The sequence below is a fragment of the Emys orbicularis genome, chromosome 18 (genome assembly GCF_028017835.1).
Source record: "Emys orbicularis isolate rEmyOrb1 chromosome 18, rEmyOrb1.hap1, whole genome shotgun sequence".
Taxonomy (NCBI): Eukaryota; Metazoa; Chordata; order Testudines; family Emydidae; genus Emys; species Emys orbicularis.
The window spans coordinates 24,002,744-24,024,361 of record NC_088700.1 but is presented as its reverse complement, the minus strand read 5'-3'; the positions used below and the strand labels follow the sequence as shown (position 1 = coordinate 24,024,361).

Sequence of the window (21,618 nt, the reverse complement as noted above, 5' to 3'; positions counted from 1 at the left end):
TATGCATTTTCCATTATGTGTAGTCCCACACACTAAACAGGCGCTGGGGAGGTGAGCCATCTCCAACAGACAGACCCAAGAAATGATCACACCAGCCAACTGAAGGGTAACAAACTTTATTATACATCTCTTTAAAACAGGCTGGAAGGAACAAACAAACGTCATTCCAATATAGTGCCCAAAACCGACCCCTTTTCAATACGGACTCTAACCAACCCCCACCTCTCCCAAATACTTACAACCTGCCCTCCCTTAAAATTGTTCCACTTAAATTATCCTACTTCAGATCACCCCAACTGTCTTATCAATAGCTAGTTCTGAACACCAAGACACACTTTTCTGGCAAAATTAGATGCAATATTTATTGGGTTTCGTTTCTTAATCTCCGGAAAGGAGAAAGGAAAAAACAAAAATCAGGAAAATCACTTAAGTTTGCCTTTTTACAGCAGGTAGAAATTCTGCAGGTCCCCATCCCCCCAAAGCAAGTCTGAAACCCTCTTGTTCTGCTTGGCAATATGAAGAGAGATTCTGGTGGTTAAAGAGCACCAGCCAGATGAGATCAGTCTGAACAAACTGATTTCGAGGCTTTGTTTTCATTTCCCTTTTGGGCCAGCTTCAAGTGGTTTTCCAATATCCCTTCCACGGAGCTTAAGGCCTGGAATGACACACAAAGGAGACAATTTTCAGCAGTTTGACTTGAATCCTCCCTACATGCTTGTCACCCTGAATCCTCAAACAGCCCAACAAATGAACTAAGGTGCTTGGAGTGAGGGATGGAGGGAAGGGAGAAGTCACCCACTACAAGACAGAACAAGTACACTAGAGGGAGGAGGAGAAAGGGAGATTTATTTAAGAAAAAAATCAGGCTTTATACATAACTGAAAAGAAACAGGTAATTGGAAAAATTGATCCTTGCTCAGGTAATTTACAGGACATTAGCAGAGTCATTACCTGAAGAATAATACTGGGGGGAGGGGAGGGGGCTTTGTATAACTAGAAAGCTGGGCACTCATCCCACCCTCAATGGCACAATGTATTCACATAACCCTTGTCTACTTGCCAAATACATGACTTTGGGTTTACATAAGGCCTTCAGGTGTGTCTCTCTGATAGGGCTAGAGCAAGTCCAAGACACTGAACCAATGTGAGTTTTCAATCCCTGCAGAGGGCTGAAAGCTTCTGAGTTCCTGCTTCTGAATCAGCAGAAACAATCTCAATGTTAGGATGCAACGTGACACCCCATAGGTCAGTGGTCTCCAACCTTTTTCCGCCCAAGATCACTTTTTGAATTTAAGGGCAACCCAGGATCTACCCTGCCCCTTCCCCAAGGCCCCTCCGCCTCCATCCCCCCCCCCCCTCTGTCTGCCTTTCGCTCTCCCCCACCCTCACTCACTTTCATTGGGCTGGGGTAGAGGTTCGGGAGGGGGCTCAGGCTCTGGGTTGGGGCTGAAGTGTTCGCAGTATGGGAGGGGGCTCTGAGCTGAGCCTGAGGCAGGGGGTTGGGATGCAGGAGGGGGTGAGGGGTGCAAGCTCTGGGAGAGGGGGGTCAGGGCTGGGGTGGTGTTGGGGTGCAGAATGGGGTACAGGGTGGCTCTGGGAGGGAGGTCACGGCTGGGGCTTCGGTTGCAGGAGGGGGTTCGGGGCGCTGGCTCCAGGAGGGGGCTCAGGGCTGGGGTGTGGCCTCCCACCAGACAGCACTTACCTCCAGCAGCTCCCAGTTGGTGGTGTAGCAGGGCTGCTGCTAAGTCAGGCTCCCTGCCTACCCTGGCCCCCCGCCACCCCCAGAAGGGGCCAGCGTGCCCCTGGGGAGGGGGCAGGGGGCACATGGCCCTGCGGCTGCCCCTCTCTGCAAGCACTGCCCCTGCAGCTCCCATTGGCCACAGTTCCTCGTTCCAATGGGAGCTGCGGGGGCGGTGCTTGCAGGCAGGAGCAGCACGCAGAGCAAGACCCCTGTCCCGTCCGTCCCCCCCCCCCCCCCCCCCCGGGCTGCACTGGCCACTTCTGGGAGCGGCGTGGGGCCGGGGAAGGCAGGGAGCTGTCTTAGCAGCAGCCCTGCTACACCACTAGAGATTGCGATCGACCGAGAGATCCTCTAGGATCGACCAGTCAATCACGATTGATCGGTTGGTGACCACTGCCATAGATGAACCCATGAAACAGCCCTGACATCAACCCCCCAAGTATCCTACCAGCGGAGCAACACATGCTGTTGCCCTAGAGAATGCTGGGTGCAATGGAAAGGAGTTAAGTGTAGATGTTCATCAACGACAGCAGCAGCATCCCTTTCCCCCACACTGAAGCGGTTTTAGATGCTACTATGCATCTGACACTCACTGATGGCTCTTTCGATCTTGCCCAGAACCTGGTTGTTGGGGATTGCTCTTCCGCATTCGTAGTCAGCAATAACTTGTGGTTTTTCATTGATTTTCTAAAAAGAAGATGTGCTTTAAACACATCAGTTTAACAAACAGTGAACATTCAGAAACACAAACCCAAGACATCCCATATTACACGAGTGGCTGCATCTTCCCAGAAGTACACCAGGCTTGCAAGAGTGAATTCTGCCTATCATCATTGGTTTCTTCTGTCTGGGTGCTACCATGCGGATAACAGTTGTATTGTAACAAGGTCTGCCTCACTCTCAAGAAATCGTGGACACTCTCCGCTATTGTTTTTGTATCCAAGCTACAGCAGTCCAGCAGCATGGCAGATACTTCTGTTTGAAAGCTCAATTACAGATAGGTTTTCAACACCTTACGCCAGAAATTACTATGCCAGGGCTAAGTCAGTTAGAGAGGAAGCCATTTTAACTCCAGCCCATAACATAGCTCACAGTTCTTAAAGAGTGTTCACAGGTTCCAGACAGAGGTCCCTGGTCCACCACCTGAGCTGCTAGTTAACCAGTACACTGAAAAGTTTTGAGGTGTTATATTAACCCTTGATAATATCACCTCACCGGTCAGGAGGCTAACTTGACACCATTTACAACCCAGCTCCCTCACATACACAGAGCCTGGCTGAGGAAAAGCAGGAGTAGAGACCAAACGATACTGATAAGCACTTACCGTGGCCAAATCCTTTTGTGTCAGGCCCTTGCTCTGTCGGCCCTGCTGGATTACTTTGCCCACCTCAAGGGGGACTCTGTCATGGTGCAGCTCCTCTGTCTCCCGATCCAGCTTAGCTGTGTTCTTAGTGATAGAATGCTGCTTGTTTTGGCCTGCTGCCCCTAGCATTTAAAACAAAATCAAGAAGAGGCAGGTGTCAAAACTGTACTAGGATGAACAAGCACTTTGATGAAAGTCAATCAACTTCCCCAAGCTTTGTAGAGTTTTCAAGCATTCACCACTCTACCCATTCACATCACCATTAACTTTAGCCAGGTCCCTAGGCACTCCACTGATGCAGAAGTTACCCTAGAATCACTCTTCAGAACCTAAGCTTTTAATTAAAAAAATTCAGCATTGATGATTGCAAAGAAAACCTTCCAAACAAAACTCAAGTGTAACTGAGGCAACGTTGCCTGCAGACTGCCTGAAATAATACCTGAGACAGGTCTTAACTACTTTATTAATCTTAATTGGCTTGACTCTGAAACCTAATGACAACAATCTAAACTATGCTGGTGGCCATTTTACCAGAAGCCCTGTTAATGTTTCATCCTGCAACCCCCTACCCCAGCTGCCAAACACTCCAAGATCCCCTACCACTCCCACCCCAACTTGTATGATGGAATTGTACATTGCAGTCTGTGGCATGTTGAAAACTGAACATTTAGGGCCAGAATAAAATGGAATGCACTACCAAAACACAAAGACGATTGGATTATTGGTTTTCATATTTCAGTTTAATATATTAAGTTGACTTTGAACTGCTACAGAACTTCAAGTCTAACACATACACCTCTACCTCGATATAATGCTGTCCTCGGGAACCAAAAAAATCTTACCACGTTATATCGAACTTGCTTTGATCCGCCAGAGTGCACAGCCCCCCCCCCCCCCCCCCCCCGGAGCACTGCTTTACCGCATTATATCAGAATGTGTATTATATCGGGTCGCGTTATATCGAGGTAGAGGTGTAATTTAAGTCTAGTTCACTGGGGAGTATGAAGGGCCTTATTTTTGTCTTAAAGCTGTTACTCAATAGTGTACATGGACCAAGAAAAGTTAAAGTACACTCATTTGAGGGAAGTACCCAAGTACTCTCACAATTCATATTATTTTAGTGTACATGTATAAAATATCACACTGCCTAATCAAGCAACAAAGCTAATTCCATCCAAACCTCAACCTATACACCTGAAAGCTCTATACCCACACTAGATTACAGATATGTCCAGTTTTTACTTTCTGTAGAACTAATTTTCATTTGTGGTCAAGGATTTCAGGAATTTCTAGTGTTGTCAGATGAATGGTTAAGGCTGTTTTTCAAACATGCAGAATTACCTTCCTCTTGTGCAGGCATTTGCCAACCAAATGGTGTATGATGTAGAAGGGTATTCCAAACATTGTTCCCTTTCCCTCAACAGTGCACTTTAATCGTTAAAAAAAAAAAAAAAGCTCTAACGCATTTCAAACCAACATTCCTTGATATACATTTTAATTTCAAAGTGACCTGCAAATAATATAACTGGGCTTATATCCTTTTTGCTTATGATGTATAGACTTTAAGGTCAGAAGGGACCATCATGATCATCTAGTCCAGGGGTTCTCAACCTCTTTTGTTCTGAGCCCTCCCCACCCAACATACTACAAAAAACCACAGCCCACCTGTGCCACAACAACTGTTTCTCTGCATATCCAGTAGATTAAAAACCAGGGCCAGTGTTAGGGGGTACCAAGCAGGACAACCGCTCAGGGCCCCAGGCCACAGAGGGCCCCATGAAGCTAAGCTGCTCAGACTTTGGCTTTATCCCTGGGCAGTGAGGCTCGGGCTTTGGGTTCAGCCCTGGGCCCCAGAGAATTTAATGCCAGCCCTGCTCTTTGGTTCATTTTGGTGGACCCCCTGAAACCTGCTCACGGCTCCCCAGGGGACCCTGGACAAGAACCACTGATCTAGTCTGACCTGCACCCACACCTGAAAGAGACCCCTAACCTCTGGCTAAATTACTGAAGTCCTCAAATCATGGTTTAAAGACTTCAAGTTACAGAGAGTCTACCATTTACACTAGTTTAAACCTGCAGGCAACCCATGCCACACGCTGCAGAGGAAGGCAAAAAAAACCCAACCCAGCATTTCTGCCAATCTGACCCCAGGGGAAAATTCCGACCCTGAATATGATGATCAGTTAGACCCTGAGCATGTGCGTAAGACCCACCGGGCAGATACCTGGGAAAAAATTCTCTGCAGTAACTCAGAGCCCTCCCCATCTAGTGTCTCCTTTCCGGATGTAGGGGTTTTTTGCTACTGGCAGTCAACGATGGACCATATGCCATTGTAGGCAGTCCCATCATACCATCCCCTCCATAAACTTATCAAGCTTAGTCTTGAAGCCAGATGTCTTTTGCCCCCACCGCTCCCCTTAGAAGGCTGTTCCAGAACTTCACTCCCCTGATGGTTAGAAACCTTCATCTAATTTCAAGGCTAACCTTGTTCATGGCCAGGTTATATCCATTTGATCTTGTGTTTCCACTGGTGCTTAACTTAAATAAGTCTTCCCCCTCCCTGGTATTTATCCCTCTGATTTATTTATACCTTTTGGTTAGGCTAAACAAGCCAAGCTCTTGGAGTCTCCTCTCATAAGGTAGATTTTCTATTCCTCGGATCATCCTAGTAGCCATTCTCTGCACCTGTTCCAGTTTGAATTCATCTTTCTTAAACATGGGAGACCAGAATAGCACACAGTACTCCAGATGAGCAGTACTCAGCAGTGCCTTGTATAATGGTACTAATACTTCCCTGTCTCTAATGGAAATACCTCGCCCAATGCATCTTAGGGCGGCATTAACCTTTTTCACAGCTGCATCACATTGGCAGCTCAGTCATCCTGTGATCAGCCAATACACCCAGGTCTTTCTCCTCCTCTGTCACTTCCAACTGATAGCAAAAATTCTTGTTGTTAGTCCTTAAGTGCATGACCTTGCACTATTAAATTTCATCCTATTTCTATTACTCCAGTTTACAAGGTCATCCAGATCTTCACATGTTATAGTCTGTCCTCCTCCATACTGGCAATACCTCCCAACTTTTTGTCCTCCACAAGTGTTATTAGCGTAGTCCCACTTGTTGTGTCAAGATATAAGAAACTGAAAGGTTGTGGGTTTTTTTTGTTTTTTTAAAAGGGATCAGTGTCAACTCCCATTTCCCCTGGTTTTACTGCAGGACCCACTGAAGGTCTCAGAGGATGTACTGTTAGTTCTCGCTGAATAATCCAAGGGGTGAGGGTGTTGACTTTTTAATAAAGATGTTCCTTCTCCAAAACGTTAACCACTAAAGATAATTCAGCATTAGCAACAACAACAACACCACCATAAAAATCCACAAAGTTTTAAACAGCCTGAATAAAAATCCCTTCCCCTCCAAGTTTTCACTCTTTTGGCAGTTCATTAGATTTCCAGTTATCACAGACTCTCTCAAACTGTAAGAGACCTTAATTTCTAACACCACACACAGAAAAACTTTGAAAAGCAAGAAGAGCACAGTATTTTTGCCTCCATACCTGATTATTAGTGATAAACAAAACTCTTAACTTTAAGATTTTGGGTTATGTTCCCTTGTTTATTTAGAAGGGACAACGTGGAACCTTGGAGTCAGGTGCAGTGTTGGGGGGGCTATAGTCACCCCAAGACTTGCCTTAGCCCCCCCCTTGTAGCCCCCCCTCCCAGCACAAAGGTCAAATGGGGTGAAGCTGAGCCTGGGCTAGAGCTGTCTGCTTCCCAGCGCAGGGCCCCCCCAACAGGGGGCAGGCGGCTGGGTGCAGTGTGTCCCTAGGGCGGCTGCCTGGGCAGTCGCAGCCCCGCCAGCCAAGAGCGGCGCAGGGATGGGACATGTGGGGGAATGAGCTGGCATCTGGGCTCAGTGAGTGGGATGGCGGGAGCCGGCGGGCGACCTGGGGAATGAGGGGAGGGGAGTGATTGGAGTTGTCTTGCCTTGACTGAACTCACTCCAAACTTCAAGGCCCTTGTCCAGCACAGGGCCTGTCACTTTTCCCACAGATGGGGAGTATTATTATATATTCATCACGCATATTTTATTTTAAATCTGTATCGCCATATAAAATTTCATTCTCAGTAGTGATACTGAAGTTTTAACAGATATTTCACAGTGATTATTCATGATTCTTTTGCTCAATACATGTGTGTGGGTGTGTTTTGTTAAATGAAAGACTTGAATCACAAAGCTAAGATAAAGAGCTCATGTGTATGAACTGTTTTCTTTCAAACTCTGATACGAATACTAAATAAGCCACAAAAGGCTTTAAAGTTTCAAATATGGTTTTATATATGCCTACAATAATTTTATTTGACAAAAGCAAAGTTAATACTCTTTGTAAACTCAAAACAAAACAGTTGTAAATATAGCATTAAAACACTTTCAGACATCTATTTGACATTTTATCTATGTACTTTCTCAAAGTCTCAGCTGTAATTTATTACATCTTTCTTGGAGGTTATTTTTAGGTTATACAGTGGTTTGGTTTCATTTAACAAAATAAGTAATACGCTCTGGGTATATTACTAATGCACAGCATTGTATGTGTTTGTTGAACGGGGCACTTTCATTGTGAAAAATGTCTCTCTGGAATCCGGACTTTGACTATACCTTGGCCAAGAAATTTGGACCTTGACAAAAAATAATTGACTACCCCTGGATCCCCCTTCTCCTTTATTTCCACTTAAATTTATATTTGCTTTCAAGTCTGATCATTACATATAGCTAACTTTATTAGAAGAGGGTACTTTAATGAGCTAGAGATGTGTTTTATCCTTTTCCGGATTACCTTATTACAATCAACATCAAGAAAGGAAATGCACAAATTTAAAAATCAACATTCACCATTCTTAACTTCTCCCCATTCTTTTCTTAAACTTTCCTTATTATCCTTAACTATTGAAGCACATATATTATGTATTGTCAGAGCCTGACCTGAGACCTCTGCAAAACAAAGCCTGAAGGACTGTTGAGAGTTAAGAGGTCTTAGGGTACGTCTTCACTCAAGGGGGGGGTCGATTTAAGATACGCAAATTCAGGTACGCGAATAGCGTAGCTGAATTCGACGTATCGCAGCCGACTTACCCTGCTGTAGGGACGGCGGCAAAATCGACCTCTGCGGCTTCCCGTCGACGGCGCTTACTCCCACCTTCGCTGGTGGAGTAAGAGCGTCGATTCGGGGATCGATTGTCGCGTCCCAACGGGACGCGATAAATCGATCCCCGAGAGGTCGATTTCTACCCGCCGATTCAGGCGGGTAGTGTAGACCTAGCCTTAGAGAAAATAACGAATATTTACGGTTTTTAGGGGAAAAGCCACAAAGTATAGACAGAATAGTACCATTACACTGTATTATGTAAATACACGTTTACACTTCTTTAACAGTGTGTCTTATGTAAATGTTTAAGAACTTTAAATACTCAGGTTGTCAACATAATAGACTTCAAGAGTTCCAACATCTGTAACGATTTAATTCATAATTAAAAACTAGTGCAATAGCTATTTTTATATATCTCACTTCTTGTATTTTGAAAGAGTGAATTTATGGAAATATGTATTATTTTAGCTCCACTGCATAACAGTGTTTGCTATGGTTAAAGACTCTGTAACAGTTCTATTTTATATACATCAGCCACTAGGATCTTATCTTTTAGATATTTGCTCCAGGCTGCATTTTTGGATTAAAGAATTTTAGCCCAAATTATATTTTTGGTAGTTTCCCAAAAGAGGCTTTATCTGTTTTTATAGTTTTGTAAATGCAAAATACATAAATGAATTTATGTAAAAAGCAAGTCTATTTTTAAAAAGATACAGAGCCCGATTCTCATTTACACCAAGTCCTTTTTACATAATTCAATAAGCATAAAGGGGCCTTGATTTAGGAGCAAGTGATGTTTATACCCACTGAAAGGGTCCACTTTACACAGTCAGAGCAGTGTAAAAGCACAGGTGCCAACTCTGTGGGTGCTCCAGGGCTGGAACATCCGGGGGGGGGGCGGCGAGAAATAGTCTGGCTGATCAGCAACTCCCCCTCCCTCCCAGTGCCTCCCACCCACCACCAATCATCAGTGTGGTGGCCAGTGGAATTAAGGTGAATCACTCAGGATGCAAACACCTCCAGAGAGGTATCACCCCCTGGGGAGATTGGCATATAACGGTTCAAATTGGGTTTTCCAGAGACCAGACAATGAAAAGGTTTTTGGCATAAAAAAAACCTGAGATTAAACTGACACGGGGAGTCTTCTTTCTAATTCAACAAATGGCCATGACCTTCTGTCTAAGGGAGCAGACGGGAGGGAACCCTTGCAGAAGGGTTGGAAAGACTTTGGCTTATTAGGGCCGCCTAGGATGAATAGTGACCTTTGGTAAGCTTTTACCATGCATATGGGAACTTTTATTTGTTTAACATGTTCCCTCTGGAATGCTTTCACCCTACTATTCAATGCAATTTGCTTTGTAACTAGTACACACTGTTGTAACCCCTGCAGAAAGGTTAAACAGTGCTGGGGAAAATCACAGAGGTGCAGAGGTACTGCAAAAAGCCTAAATCCCCAGTCTGGGGGAAGAGAGAAGCGTCCCTGCCTGAGAGAGGCAACAGCTAGGAGCCAGAAATCTGAAGTGGGTACCCTTGAGGAAGACTGGGGTGTGTGCGCAGTTAACCCTAATGCCGTGACGGGGTTACCAGGAAGTTAAAGGAAAACATGAAACTGGCCTTCCCTACCCACCCCCCACACAGAAATACCTACATTTCTTGGAAGTCTCTACATCTTCTCCTCTTCTCTGCGCTGCTAAGATTGCCTAGAAATAAGAAATTTAACTTTATCAAGATTAGTTCCATTAACATAAGGCACAGACCTTTATTTAAACACTTTAACAAAGAATGATTCATCATCCACAAACAGCCAAGCTGCTAGCAAAAAAATCCTCCCTGAGCATGTATCCAAGCAACCCACAATAATTCTGCTACCAAAGGAGAGGGAAGGAAGTAGCCTGCTTTGCCAGTTGGAGAGGAGATTTATTAGTTCTGAGAAGTACATTGGAAGAACTCTCCATATTAATAGAGACATTTTGGATGTCCTGGAGAAAAAAAAATTATGTTATGTGGATTTTAATCTTCCTTCCCCAGTTTGAGAAAGGGACTATAGAGCAATGTTTCTATTACTGAGAAAGCAATGTAAAATGGGCTAGGATAATGTCTAGAGGTGTGTCTAGACTCCAAACTCATGCTCAAGCCTAATCCACCATCTACACATAAATTGTGCAAACCCAGGGCAGGGGTGCCATTTCAGATGGGGGGGGCGCGGAGGGGGACAGGAGAAGACAGCAACTTTACCTACGACTCAAGGGCTACTTAGGCACCTGATAACTAAGTTTTTTGCAGATAACTTGGGCCTGGTCTACACTACAAAGTTAGGTCAACATAAGCCGCATTAGGTCAATTTAATAATACAATATATGTGTCTACACTACTGAGTCCCCTTCTGCTGACCTAAGGGACCTGTAAAGTCTACTTCTGTACTCCACCTCCATGAGAGGCATAGCGCTTGATTCGACATCAAAGGGTCGACATGGGGATAGTGTAGACACTGCGTTGTGTAATTTGAATGAATTGGCCTCCAGGAGGTGTCCCACAGTGCTCTGCTTTGACCGCTCTGGAGAGCACTTTCAACTCCTCTGCACATCAGCCAGGTACACAGGAAACAGTCGCCCCCCTGTTAAAGCCCTGGAAACTTTTGAATTTTCATTTCCTGTTTAATCAGCACGGAGAGCTCGTCAGCACAGCTGACCATGGATGCTCAAGGCTGCAAATGCGCTCCAGCATGGAGCACAGGAGGTGCTGGATCTTATTGCTGTGTGGGAAGAAGAGTCTGTGCAGGCAGAGCTCCGATCCAGCAGAAGAAATGCTGACATCTTTGCCAAAAATCACGCAGGGCATGTGGGAAAAGTGCTACGCCAGGGACACACAGCAGTGCCACATGAAAATAAAGGCGCTTCAGCAAGCGTACCAGAAGATAAGGGAGGCGAACAGTTGCTCTGGTTCTGAGCCACAGACATGCCGCTTCTACGAGGAGCTGCATATGATTCTTGGTGGCGACCCCACCACTACCCCAAAATGCTCTGTGGATACCTCCCAGGAGCCCCGGGCGACCTCGGACAACAACGAGGACACTGTTGACGAGGAAGAGGAGGAGAATGCGAGGAAGGCAAGCAGAGGATCCATTCTCCCCAACAGCCAAGAACCATTTTTAAACTCTGGAGCCCATTCCCTCACAGGACCAATTGCCGGCAGAGCATGATGCTGGGGAAGGCACCTCTGGTGAGTCCACATTTCCAGTCAAACTGTAGGGGTTACCTGCTATTATTTTTAATGTTGAATCTGAACAAAGAAGTAGGTGTAGTGGGTATCGGTGACCACTCCAGCTACACAGAGGGGTGCTCTCCAAAAAAAGACTGTTTATGTGCACGGGGATGGCCCTGGAATCCTTCATGGAGAGCTCTAGGAAGCTTTCATGGAGGGACTCTGCAATCCTTTGCAGAAGGTTTCTGGGAAGAGCTGCCTTATTTCATCCACCACGGTAGGAGACTTCCCCGCGCCACTCCAGTATTTACTCTGCTGGCATCATTGCAGCACACAGCATTGCAACATAAGGACCAGGCCTGTACCCAGATGCCTGCAGCATCTGCTCCCTTTCCGCCTCCGTTACCCTCAGGAGAGTGATATCGTATGTGGTCACGTAGGGGAAACGGGGGGAGTTTTAAATGCTAGCCCTTAAACCACAAGCAATTTGACAAGTAATCCACCCAGTTTGGTGAATTCTGGGTCACAGAACCACGCTTTCCCAAGCGTGCCCTGGTTGTGGTTGGAAGGGATCACCGCATATTGCAACCAGCATTTAAAAGGGTGGGGGTGGAGGTGTTTCCCGTTCGTCTCCCTTCCCCCCCAACTCGGTGCTGCTTTTGTAACAATCAAACTATTTGCGGGGCTTGACACTGGTGCCTGTCCTCAAGCACCATCCAGGTTGCTAGGGGAAAGAGGGCTTTTCTCAAGTTCCAACCTGTGATCCCAAGGATGTGCTGCAGCTTTTGTAAAGACAAGACCTCTCGCCCATGCCTCGTGACTCACCATGGCTGCAGCATCAAACCAACTCTTGCAATAGCCAGTGGTTGTGATTACGTTGTGGCTTGCAGGGAAGTGCATTGAGGGGAATTTCTTTTATAAAAAGAATTAACCTTGCACCAGAAACAATGTATGTACTCTCAATGCTACCCTTGTGCTTTGTATTCTTTACAGCTGAAACCTTGTCCGTCGGCACATCCTCCACACCGGGACAGGGACTTTCCCAGATTAGAAGGCAGAAAAAGAAGACTCGGGAGGACATGTTCAATGAATTAATGCGCGCCTCCAAAAGTGACAAGACAGAGCTCAGAGCATGGAGGATTACACTGTGTGACAGCCTGCACAAGGACAGCATGCAGGGAACAAGAGCATGCCACAAAGGAATAGATGCTGTGGATTATGAAGGAGCAAACAGACATGTTGAGGAGTCTGGTTGAGGTTCAAGGAAGGCAGCTGGATGCTAGAGTCCCTCTGGAGCCAATGCTGAACCTGCTGCCATCGTCGCCCAGTTCTACATCCTCCCCGCACCGCAAACATCCTAGGATGCGGGGGGAAAGTCCGGTATCCCTTACATTCAATACCAGGGGAGGGTACAAGGACCAGAAGGCGCCCATTCCCACACCTTTGATGGTTATTGAAGTGCAACTGTAAGCAAGCTGTCCTTGTTCCCTCCCCCCCATTGTTATCTTACTTTTCTTTGCTGTCTCTGTGTGTTTGAGACCATAATAAAACTTAACGGATTGAGGAGAGAAGGCTCTTCATTCATTCAGCACACTGTGGTTAGTGGGGGTGGAGTTTACAGGGGAGAAAATGCAATGAAGGGGACAGTTTGGTAAGGACCACCACACAAGTGTCACATTACTGTGGGTCACATTGCTGAAACTAGTTTGCAAAGCCTCCTGGAGAGACACAGCCCTTCCATGTACTCTTCTTATTGTCCTGGAGTCTAGCTGCTCAAAATCGGCTGCCAGGTGATCTGCCTTGACCCTCCACCCTGCCAGAAACTTTTCTCCCTTTGTTTTAGATATTATGGAACACACAGCAGGCAGCAACAACAATGGGGATATTGCTTTCACTGAGGTCTAACTTAGTAAGCAAACAACGCCAGCAGCCTTTTAAACGTCTAAAGGCTCATTCCACCACCATTCTGCACTTGCTCAGCCTATGGTTGAACTGGTCCTTAACTGTGGTCTAGGCTGCCTGTGTACAGCTTCATGAGCCATGGGAGCATGGGGCAGGCTGGGTCTCCCAGAATCACGATTGGCATTTCAACATCACCAATGGTTATTTTGCAGTCTGGAAAGAAAGTCCCTGCTTGCAGCTTCCTGAACAGACCAGAGTTCCTAAAAATGTGCGCGTCATGCACCTTTCCCCGACCATCCCATATTGATGTCGGTGAAACGGCCCCTGTGATCTACCAGCGCTTGCAATACCATTGAGAAGTACTCTTTTCAGGTTATATACTCTTTGGCAAGGTGGTCTGGTGCCAAGATAGGGATATGCGTTCTGTCTATAGCCCCACCGCAGTTAGGGAACCGCATAGTCGCAAAACCATCCACTATGCCCTGCACGTTGCTCAAAGTCACTACCCTACAGAGCAGAAGTCTATTGATTGCCCTGGAAACTTGGATCATAGCAGACCCCACAGTAGATATACCCACTCCGAATTGATTTCCCACTGACCAGTAGCAGTCTGGCATTGGAAGCTTCCAGAGAGCTATTGCCACTCGCGTCTCAACTGTCAGAGCAGCTCTCATTTTACTATTGCTGCGCTTTAGGGCTGGGGAAAGCTCCTCACACAGTTCCATGAAAGTGGCCTTACACATTCAAAAGTTCTGCAGCGACTGCTCGTCATCCCACAGCTGCATAACTATGTGGTTCCAGTCAGTGCTTGTTTCTTGGGCCCAGAAGCAGCATTCCACTGTGTCAAGGTGATGCACGACTGCCACCATCTGCAAATTGCTCCGGTCCATGGCTTCCAGCAGGGCTGCTTGTGTGGCATCACATCGTTCCGTGCGGCAGCTCCTGCTTCGGCTGAGCATATACTGCAGGATAAGACATGAGGTGTTTGTAATGCTCACAACAACAGTGTACAGCTCATCGGGGTCCATGCTTGCTGTGCTATGGCATCTGCGTGGGTAACCCAGGCTTAGGAAAAAAGGCGCGAAAAAGGCTTGGTTTCTTTGCTGTTGATTTCAGGGAGGGAGGGATTTAAGTGCATCATGGGTGGCTAACGCCATGTTATAACCACTCGCGCAAATGTTTTGGTCCCATGAGGCATTGTAAGCCCAACCCAAAATTCCACTCGGCTCCATGCACTGTGGGATAGCTACCCATAGTGCAGCGCTCTGTGCGTTGATGCAAGCCCTGCTAGTGAGGATGCATTCTGCTGACACAATGAGCATAGTGGGGACACACAAGATCGACTTGCTTAAATCGGAGGATCAATGTCGATTTACATAAAATTGACTTAACTTTGTAGTATAGACACACCCTTATAAATTAGCTGATACAGTACTCCTAATTACTATATAAAGAAAAAATATACAACCCCCAATTAAAGCCATATTTTAAATTTATATGTAAATTTAGATCAGGAGACAATACCACAAGATATTCCCAATCCCAAGCCTTGAGGTATCAATTCAAGATATCAGAAACACCTTTAATACTTTATACACTATCTTTAGTAGAGATAAATAAAAATAAATAAAATATACTTCCTTTCTCTAACAGACACTCTGTTACTGCCACTATCTATTCTATTTTAGTCAATTGTTTTCACACCACTAAAAATTTATTTAATTTTAACATGTGATTATGTTTTTTTCTCCTTTATTAAGAATGGGAAAATTTTCTAATTATTTTGTCATTTATATTTACTGATCACAATCATGTATGTGACTCACTAACATTTGATTCCATTACTATTAGTATCAGACTTGGAATCGCATTTATTGTCATATGAATTTTAAGTTATTTTACAGATATAACTAAAAATACTATTTGAAAATAAATAACCATCTGCAGTGTGTCTAAAGTTATGTGTTTAGCTAATTTTTTTTTCTAAACTGGCATTGCTAAAGTGAGTTCAAGCTAAATTTACATTCTAGAAGGATAACATTATTTGATTCTATCACTTTAAATAATGATTGACAAAGCTCAACATGGTAAGTAATAATGATAATTACTCCAGCCAGGACAGGTTAAGCATTTTAGCACTCACTACGGAAAGAATTAAATTTAAGCATAAGAAAGAAAAACAAACTATGAAATGGACAGACCAGTCAAAAAACTAAAGTAACAGCACTGAAGTTCTTAAAGAACTTTGAAAGAAAAAAATACAGAGAATAGATGTGCATTTTGATGGGAAGTACCAAGAAGTAACACCACCACCACTAGTGTGTGAGGGAGAAGGGAAGTGTTGGGGGGAAATGTGTGAGGGAGATTAAGTGTGCGCATGAGTGAGTCTGTCAGCGCACCAAGCACTTTTTCAGTATAGCAGCTGCTGAAGCACCAATTCCTGAGCCAGAGGCACGAGCACAGACCGGCCCTGTCCTCTCACCCCAGCTTAGTGAGACCAGGTACACGGGGGAGCAGCTTGGCCAGCGACAGCAGAGGAAAGGAGGGGCAGCATCTTCCCTCCTGCTGCAAACTGCACCCAAATGTGGTATGAAGCTTGGGGGGAGGGCTGGTGCCCCTAACCCAGGACTCTGACCCAGAGTCCCAGGACCCCTTGGGGGTGAAGGGTCTTAACCGGAGTCAAGCTGGGACCCAAGGTTCAATCCCTATTGCTTTGAAGTGTAGATGCAGTCCCGCTAGACTTGCGTTTGAGGAAAATGCGGAAAGTATTCCACAATCCCATGGGCTGATTTTCTTTGTCCTGTGAATAGTCAGGTTTGGTGGACGGTCAAGTTTTCCCACACCGCACCACAAACAAAGGGCTAGAGTGGCCACATTTTGGGAAGGCACTAGGAAGTCTAGGACATGGGTGGCTGGACTTGGGCCCGCATAATTCAGTGTAGATGCTGACGCCCCAGGCTGAGACCCAGGGTTCAACAATTCCTAACCTGGGGTTACAAGTGAGCGTAGACGCTCAAGCCCTAAATTAACAAACCCAGGGTCTGCTAACTTGAGTTCTACTAAACTTGGGCTTACATTGCACTGCAGACAGACCCTGAAGCTGCATATATCTGAAGACACATGGTTATGGATACAATTCTGTTACAGAAGTCACAGTTTCCATGACTTTCCAGGACCTTCATGACTTCTTCTGGGGCAGGGCCAGCAGCCCGCTCTGGGGCCCCCAAAACAGCTAGCCAGCAGCCTGCCCAGGAGCCCAGCACCAGAGCAGAGGTCCCCAACCCTCTGGAGCAGTAGCCAGGGTGTGGTCAGCCATCCTGGGGCTGGAGAAGCAGCAGTCAGCCCCTGCCACAGGAGCATCGGTGGGGCTGGAGCAGCTGCAAGCCCTGGCAGCGCTGTTTGTTCCTCCTTTTGCCCCCCAGGGTATTTTTAGTGAAAGTCAGAGACAGGTCACAGGCTTCCATGAATTTCTGTTTATTGCCCGTAATCTGAATACCCGTGACAGAATCTTAACCTTATACATGATCAAATCTCATTCACTCAGATGTTTTGTTGAGGTCATCACTTTTTAAATATTGTCTAGTTAAAGAGTAACTGTCTATAAACTTGCCAGAAATTTTTTTTTTTTTAAGTCATACACAGAAATGCTCTTTTATGACTTCCCAGGGCTGGATAAGAGATTGTTTCCATACCTAGCTACTTATCCACCTGCTCTCCTAAAATAATTAGACTATAGATGAGGAGTCCAGTGGTACCTTAAAGACTAACAGATTTATTTGGGCATAAGCTTTTGTGCGTAAAAAAACCACTTCTTCAGATGTATGGAGATGCTTAAATCTGTTAGTCTTTAAGGTGCCACTGGACCCTCATTGTTTTTGTGGATACGGACTAACACGGCTACCACTCTGATACTTAGACTATGGTTATTTTTGAAGTAGCCAATAAACAAAATGCAGCACTAACCATTAGTATTATTAACACAAACTCAAACTAAGTACAAGTTAGTGCAGATAAGTACTTATCTCCACTGATACCAAAACTACATGCTCCAGTTTCACCCTGGAACTTTTAGAGTTACCTAGAAACAAACAGATGATAGGCAAAGGTCACAGAACTTGGTATTCAGTTGCTGTACCACGAGGGGCAAAAGCATCAAGGTGACAGATGATTACGAAACAGCTAAGAGACGGTTATCATACAGGTGTTCTGTACAATTGTACATGGATGGACTGTTATCAGTTAGGAATTCTGTGTTCGTTTTTATTGCCACCCAACAGTAGTTGCACCAAATAGCTACATGGTTTTCAGGCAATGAACCCACATGTGAAATAAGTAATATGCACTTGGGCAGTTTGCAGCTTCTTCTTCCCAAAGACTGGACTGTTGTCCAGTCACAAAAATCCTTAAAATTGAAATAGACAATAGGAGAACTGCAGCATCGGATGTGTGTCAAAGGCTCCTTCCATGGGGTTGGGGCAGAACATACACTCCAAGTAGTTTATACTTGTTGAAGCTCCTCCCAATTATGTTGCATCAGCCAGCTTCTTTGATGCACAGCAGTTTTGAAATATTCTTTTTAATATACAGTAAGTTAATTGTTAAAGATAGAGAAGACCTTTGAAAGCCACTGAATGTCCGAACGCACACAAGAACAAGCCAATGCAACACTGGAGGCGTTTAAGAGATTTAAGATTAATTTTTAGAATCTATGCCAAATGCCCCTCTCAGCCTGGTTAGCAGGGTCATATATTAAAAGATGAACTACATTATCTGCAATTCTGTATTTCCAGCTGTATTCCTTCTTATTCCTACTAGAAGTAGCAATCCAAGGTGCAACATTATATCTTGCCAAGTCAGTGCTTTTCCTGGATAAGAATGAAGCCTCAAAGTGTCAATTCTGTCTTTTCAGCAAAAAACATGGAAAGCACCAAGCTGTCACAAGAGAGAACAGCAGCAATTTGTCACTGTACAATAATCTAGGTAGATTAATCTTACTGCACAGACACCAAGTTATTAGAAAAAAGCCTACCCCACGTGTCAGCAATGGAACAAACCAAGCTAGACAAAAATCCCTTTTCTATTTTACACTCTTTCCAACTGTGCTGCATTGACATGATTCTGCATTCATACTGTTTATTAGAGCAGGGGTTCTCAACCTTTTTCTTTCTGAGCCCCCCCATGCTACAAAAACTCCAGGGCCCACCTGTGCTACAATAACTGGTTTTCTGCATATAAAAGCCAGGGCCTGCGTTAGGGGATAGCAAGCAGGGCAATTGCCCAGGGCCACACACCACAGGGGGCTTTCCAAAGCGAAGTTGCTCAGGCTTCAACCCCAGCTGGCTGGGCTCGGGGCCCCAGACTTTAGCCCCAAGCGATGGGGCTTCAGCTTTGTGCCCCGGGCCCAGTGAGTCTGATGCTCACCCTGCTTGGCAGCCCCCCAGAAACCTGCTGGCAGCCCGCAGAGGGCCCCAGACCCCTGGTTGAGAGCCACTGTATTAGAGTATGCCATTCAGTACAGTTATGCCCTGAACAAAAGGCCCGCCCGCTAGCAGGAAATATCCAGCCCGCTTCCGAAATGGGTTTTGGGTGGTGAGCAATGCAAGTACCCCAAAGAGGATTATTTTGGTGCACATAGAGTCATAGAATATCAGGGTTGGAAGGGATCTCAGGAGGTCATCTAGTCCAACCCCCTGCTCAAAGCAGGACCAATCCCCAGACAGATTTTTGCCCCAGATCCCTAAATGGCCCCCTCAAGGATTGAACTCACAACCCTGGGTTTAGCAGGCCACTGAGCTATCCCGTAGGGATCCCTACTTCCACTCATCTTCACGGGCCCGGTTAGATCGTAGCAGTGCAAGTCCCACTAGGGCTGACACGAGGTCGCCCCGGGCCACTAATAATTCCTGCCGGGGACCGAAGTCCGAACACAATGAGCCGGTTTAGAAGCAGCCCCCAGAGCCAGAGGGGAGAAGCTGCGGCCGCCGGGTACCAGCCGGTGACCCACGCCCCAGTGCAGAGACCACATGGCGGGTGCGGGGAGCGCAGAGCCCGGGCTCAGAGGAGCGGGGTGCCGGCCTACACCACGCCCGCCCGCGGGCTGCTGGCGACTCACCCCCCGGCCCGGCCGCTCCGAACCCAGCGGTCCCGAGCCAGGGAGGGCGAGGGGCTCGCGGCGCCGCGGACGGAGCGGGGCGGGGGGGGCGCGGCTGCCAAGGGAGGGGAGGGGACGGGACGGGACCCGCCCGGGCTCCGGGGCATCCCCCTGACCTGCTTGGACTTGGCCTGGGCCGCGCTCGGCCCCTTCTTGCGCAGCACCGTGACCGTGTCCCAGTCGCTCTCCGCCATGGCACCGACCTACTCCGCCCGCAGCGCAGCCGTCTCCTGCGCGCCCCGCCCCGCCGCTCATAGGGCGCCCAGCCTGTCACTCCTCCAGTAGGCTTGGAATGATTGGATGAGAGAGGGGTCCCGAATCCCGGAACGGCTGTGGCTACGCTCTGCGCGCTGATTGGTTCATGTACACGCCACTCATCAAACACGTTACCTTACTGGGTAAGAATGACGCCTTCAGGAGGGTGGGACTTTGGGCCGCCTTGTCTCAATGGACTTCGGCATAAACACGCGTCAGTGCCCGCTGTAGCGCCTCTCGTGGGCGTGGCCGGGCTGAGCAGGGCGGGCCTAGGGGCAGCCCCAATTTGGGGCGTCCCGCTGGCAGCGTGGCTGAGGTTGTTCCGCGCTTGGAGGCTTTGCTGGTGCAGCTGTTTGCTTAGCGGGTTTTGTACTTCAATAGCTGCACCAGCCTACAGCTCTTTTACACCAGTGCAAAGGACCATTAAACCAGTGCAAAGCACTATTTACATCAGTGTAAATTTTTTTAAAAAGGGCTCCAGAGGTGATCCTGGCAATTCCAGGCCTGTAAGCCTGACTTCAGTCCTGAGCAAAGTGGTTGAAACGATAGTAAAGAACAATATTGTCAGACAGATAGATGAACATAATTTGTTGAGGAAGAGTCAACATGGTTTTAGTAAAGGGAAATCATGCCTCACCAATCTACTAGAATTCTCTGAGGGGGTCAACAAGCATGTGGACCAAGGGGATCCACTGGATATAGGGTACTTAGATTTTCAGAAAGCCTTTGACAAGGTCCCTCACCAAAGGCTCTTACGCAAAGTAAGCTGCCATGGGATAAGAGGAAAGGTGCTCTCACAGATTGGTAACTGGTTAAAAGATAGGAAACAAAGGATAGGTATAAATGGTCAGTTTTCAGAATGGAGAGAGGTAAATAGTGGTGTCCTCCAGGGGTCTGTTCTGGGGCCAGTCCTATTCAACATATACATAAATGATCTGGAAAAAGGGATAAACAGTGAGGTGGCAAAATTTGCAGATGATACAAAATTACTAAAGATAGTTAAGACTCAGGCAGACTGAGGATCTCTCAAAACTGGGTGACTAGGCAACAAAATGGCAGATGAAATTTAATGTTAATAAATGCAAAGTAATGCACATTGGAAAGCATAATCCCAACTATACTTATAAAATGATGGGGTCTAAATTAGCTGTTACCACTCAAGAAAGAGATCTTGGAGTCCTTGTGGATAGTTCTCTGAAAACATCCACTCAATGTGCAGCAGCAGTCAAAAAAGCGAACAGAATGCTGGGAATAATTTAAAAATGGATATATAATAGGAAAATATCATGTTGCCTCTATATAAATCCATGGTACACCCACATAGAATCATAGAATATCATGGTTGGAAGGGACCTCAGGAGGTCATCTAGTCCAACCCCCTGCTCAAAGCAGGACCAATTCCCAACTAAATCATCGCAGCCAGCGCTTTGTCAAGCCTGACCTTAAAAACCTCTAAGGAAGGAGATTCCACCACCTCCCTAGGTAACCCATTCCAGTGCTTCACCACCCTCCTAGTGAAAAAGTTTTTCCTAATATCCAACCTAAACCTCCCCCAGCGAATGTACTCAATGCTTTTTTTGCCTCTGTCTTCACAAACAAGGTCAGCTCCCAGACTGCTGCACTGGGCAGCACAGTATGGGGAGGAGGTGACCAGCCCTCTGTGGAGAAAGAAGTGGTTCGGGACTATTTAGAAAAACTGGACGAGCACAAGATCAGGCTTGAAGAACCCCTGGCTGGGATGATTTAGTTGGGGGTTGGTCCTGCTTTGAGCAGGGGGTTGGACTAGATGACCTCCTGAGGTCCCTTCCAACCCTGATATTCTATGATTCTATCAATGCTGGAACAGGACGCAAATGTGACA

At 46.4% G+C, this 21,618-nt stretch overlaps 1 protein-coding gene across 1 annotated transcript; it reads right to left on the bottom strand.

Moving 5' to 3' along the window:
• Positions 1-100: 100 nt before the first annotated feature.
• Positions 101-19,735, bottom strand: EDF1 (endothelial differentiation related factor 1). Its single transcript, XM_065418707.1, has 5 exons — positions 19,619-19,735; positions 9,897-9,948; positions 3,066-3,226; positions 2,335-2,428; positions 101-655 (listed from the first exon to the last, which is right to left on the bottom strand). Exons 1-5 carry the CDS (start codon positions 19,694-19,696, stop codon positions 594-596), a joined length of 447 nt encoding a protein of 148 aa, XP_065274779.1. The 5' UTR covers positions 19,697-19,735; the 3' UTR covers positions 101-593.
• Positions 19,736-21,618: the final 1,883 nt, after the last annotated feature.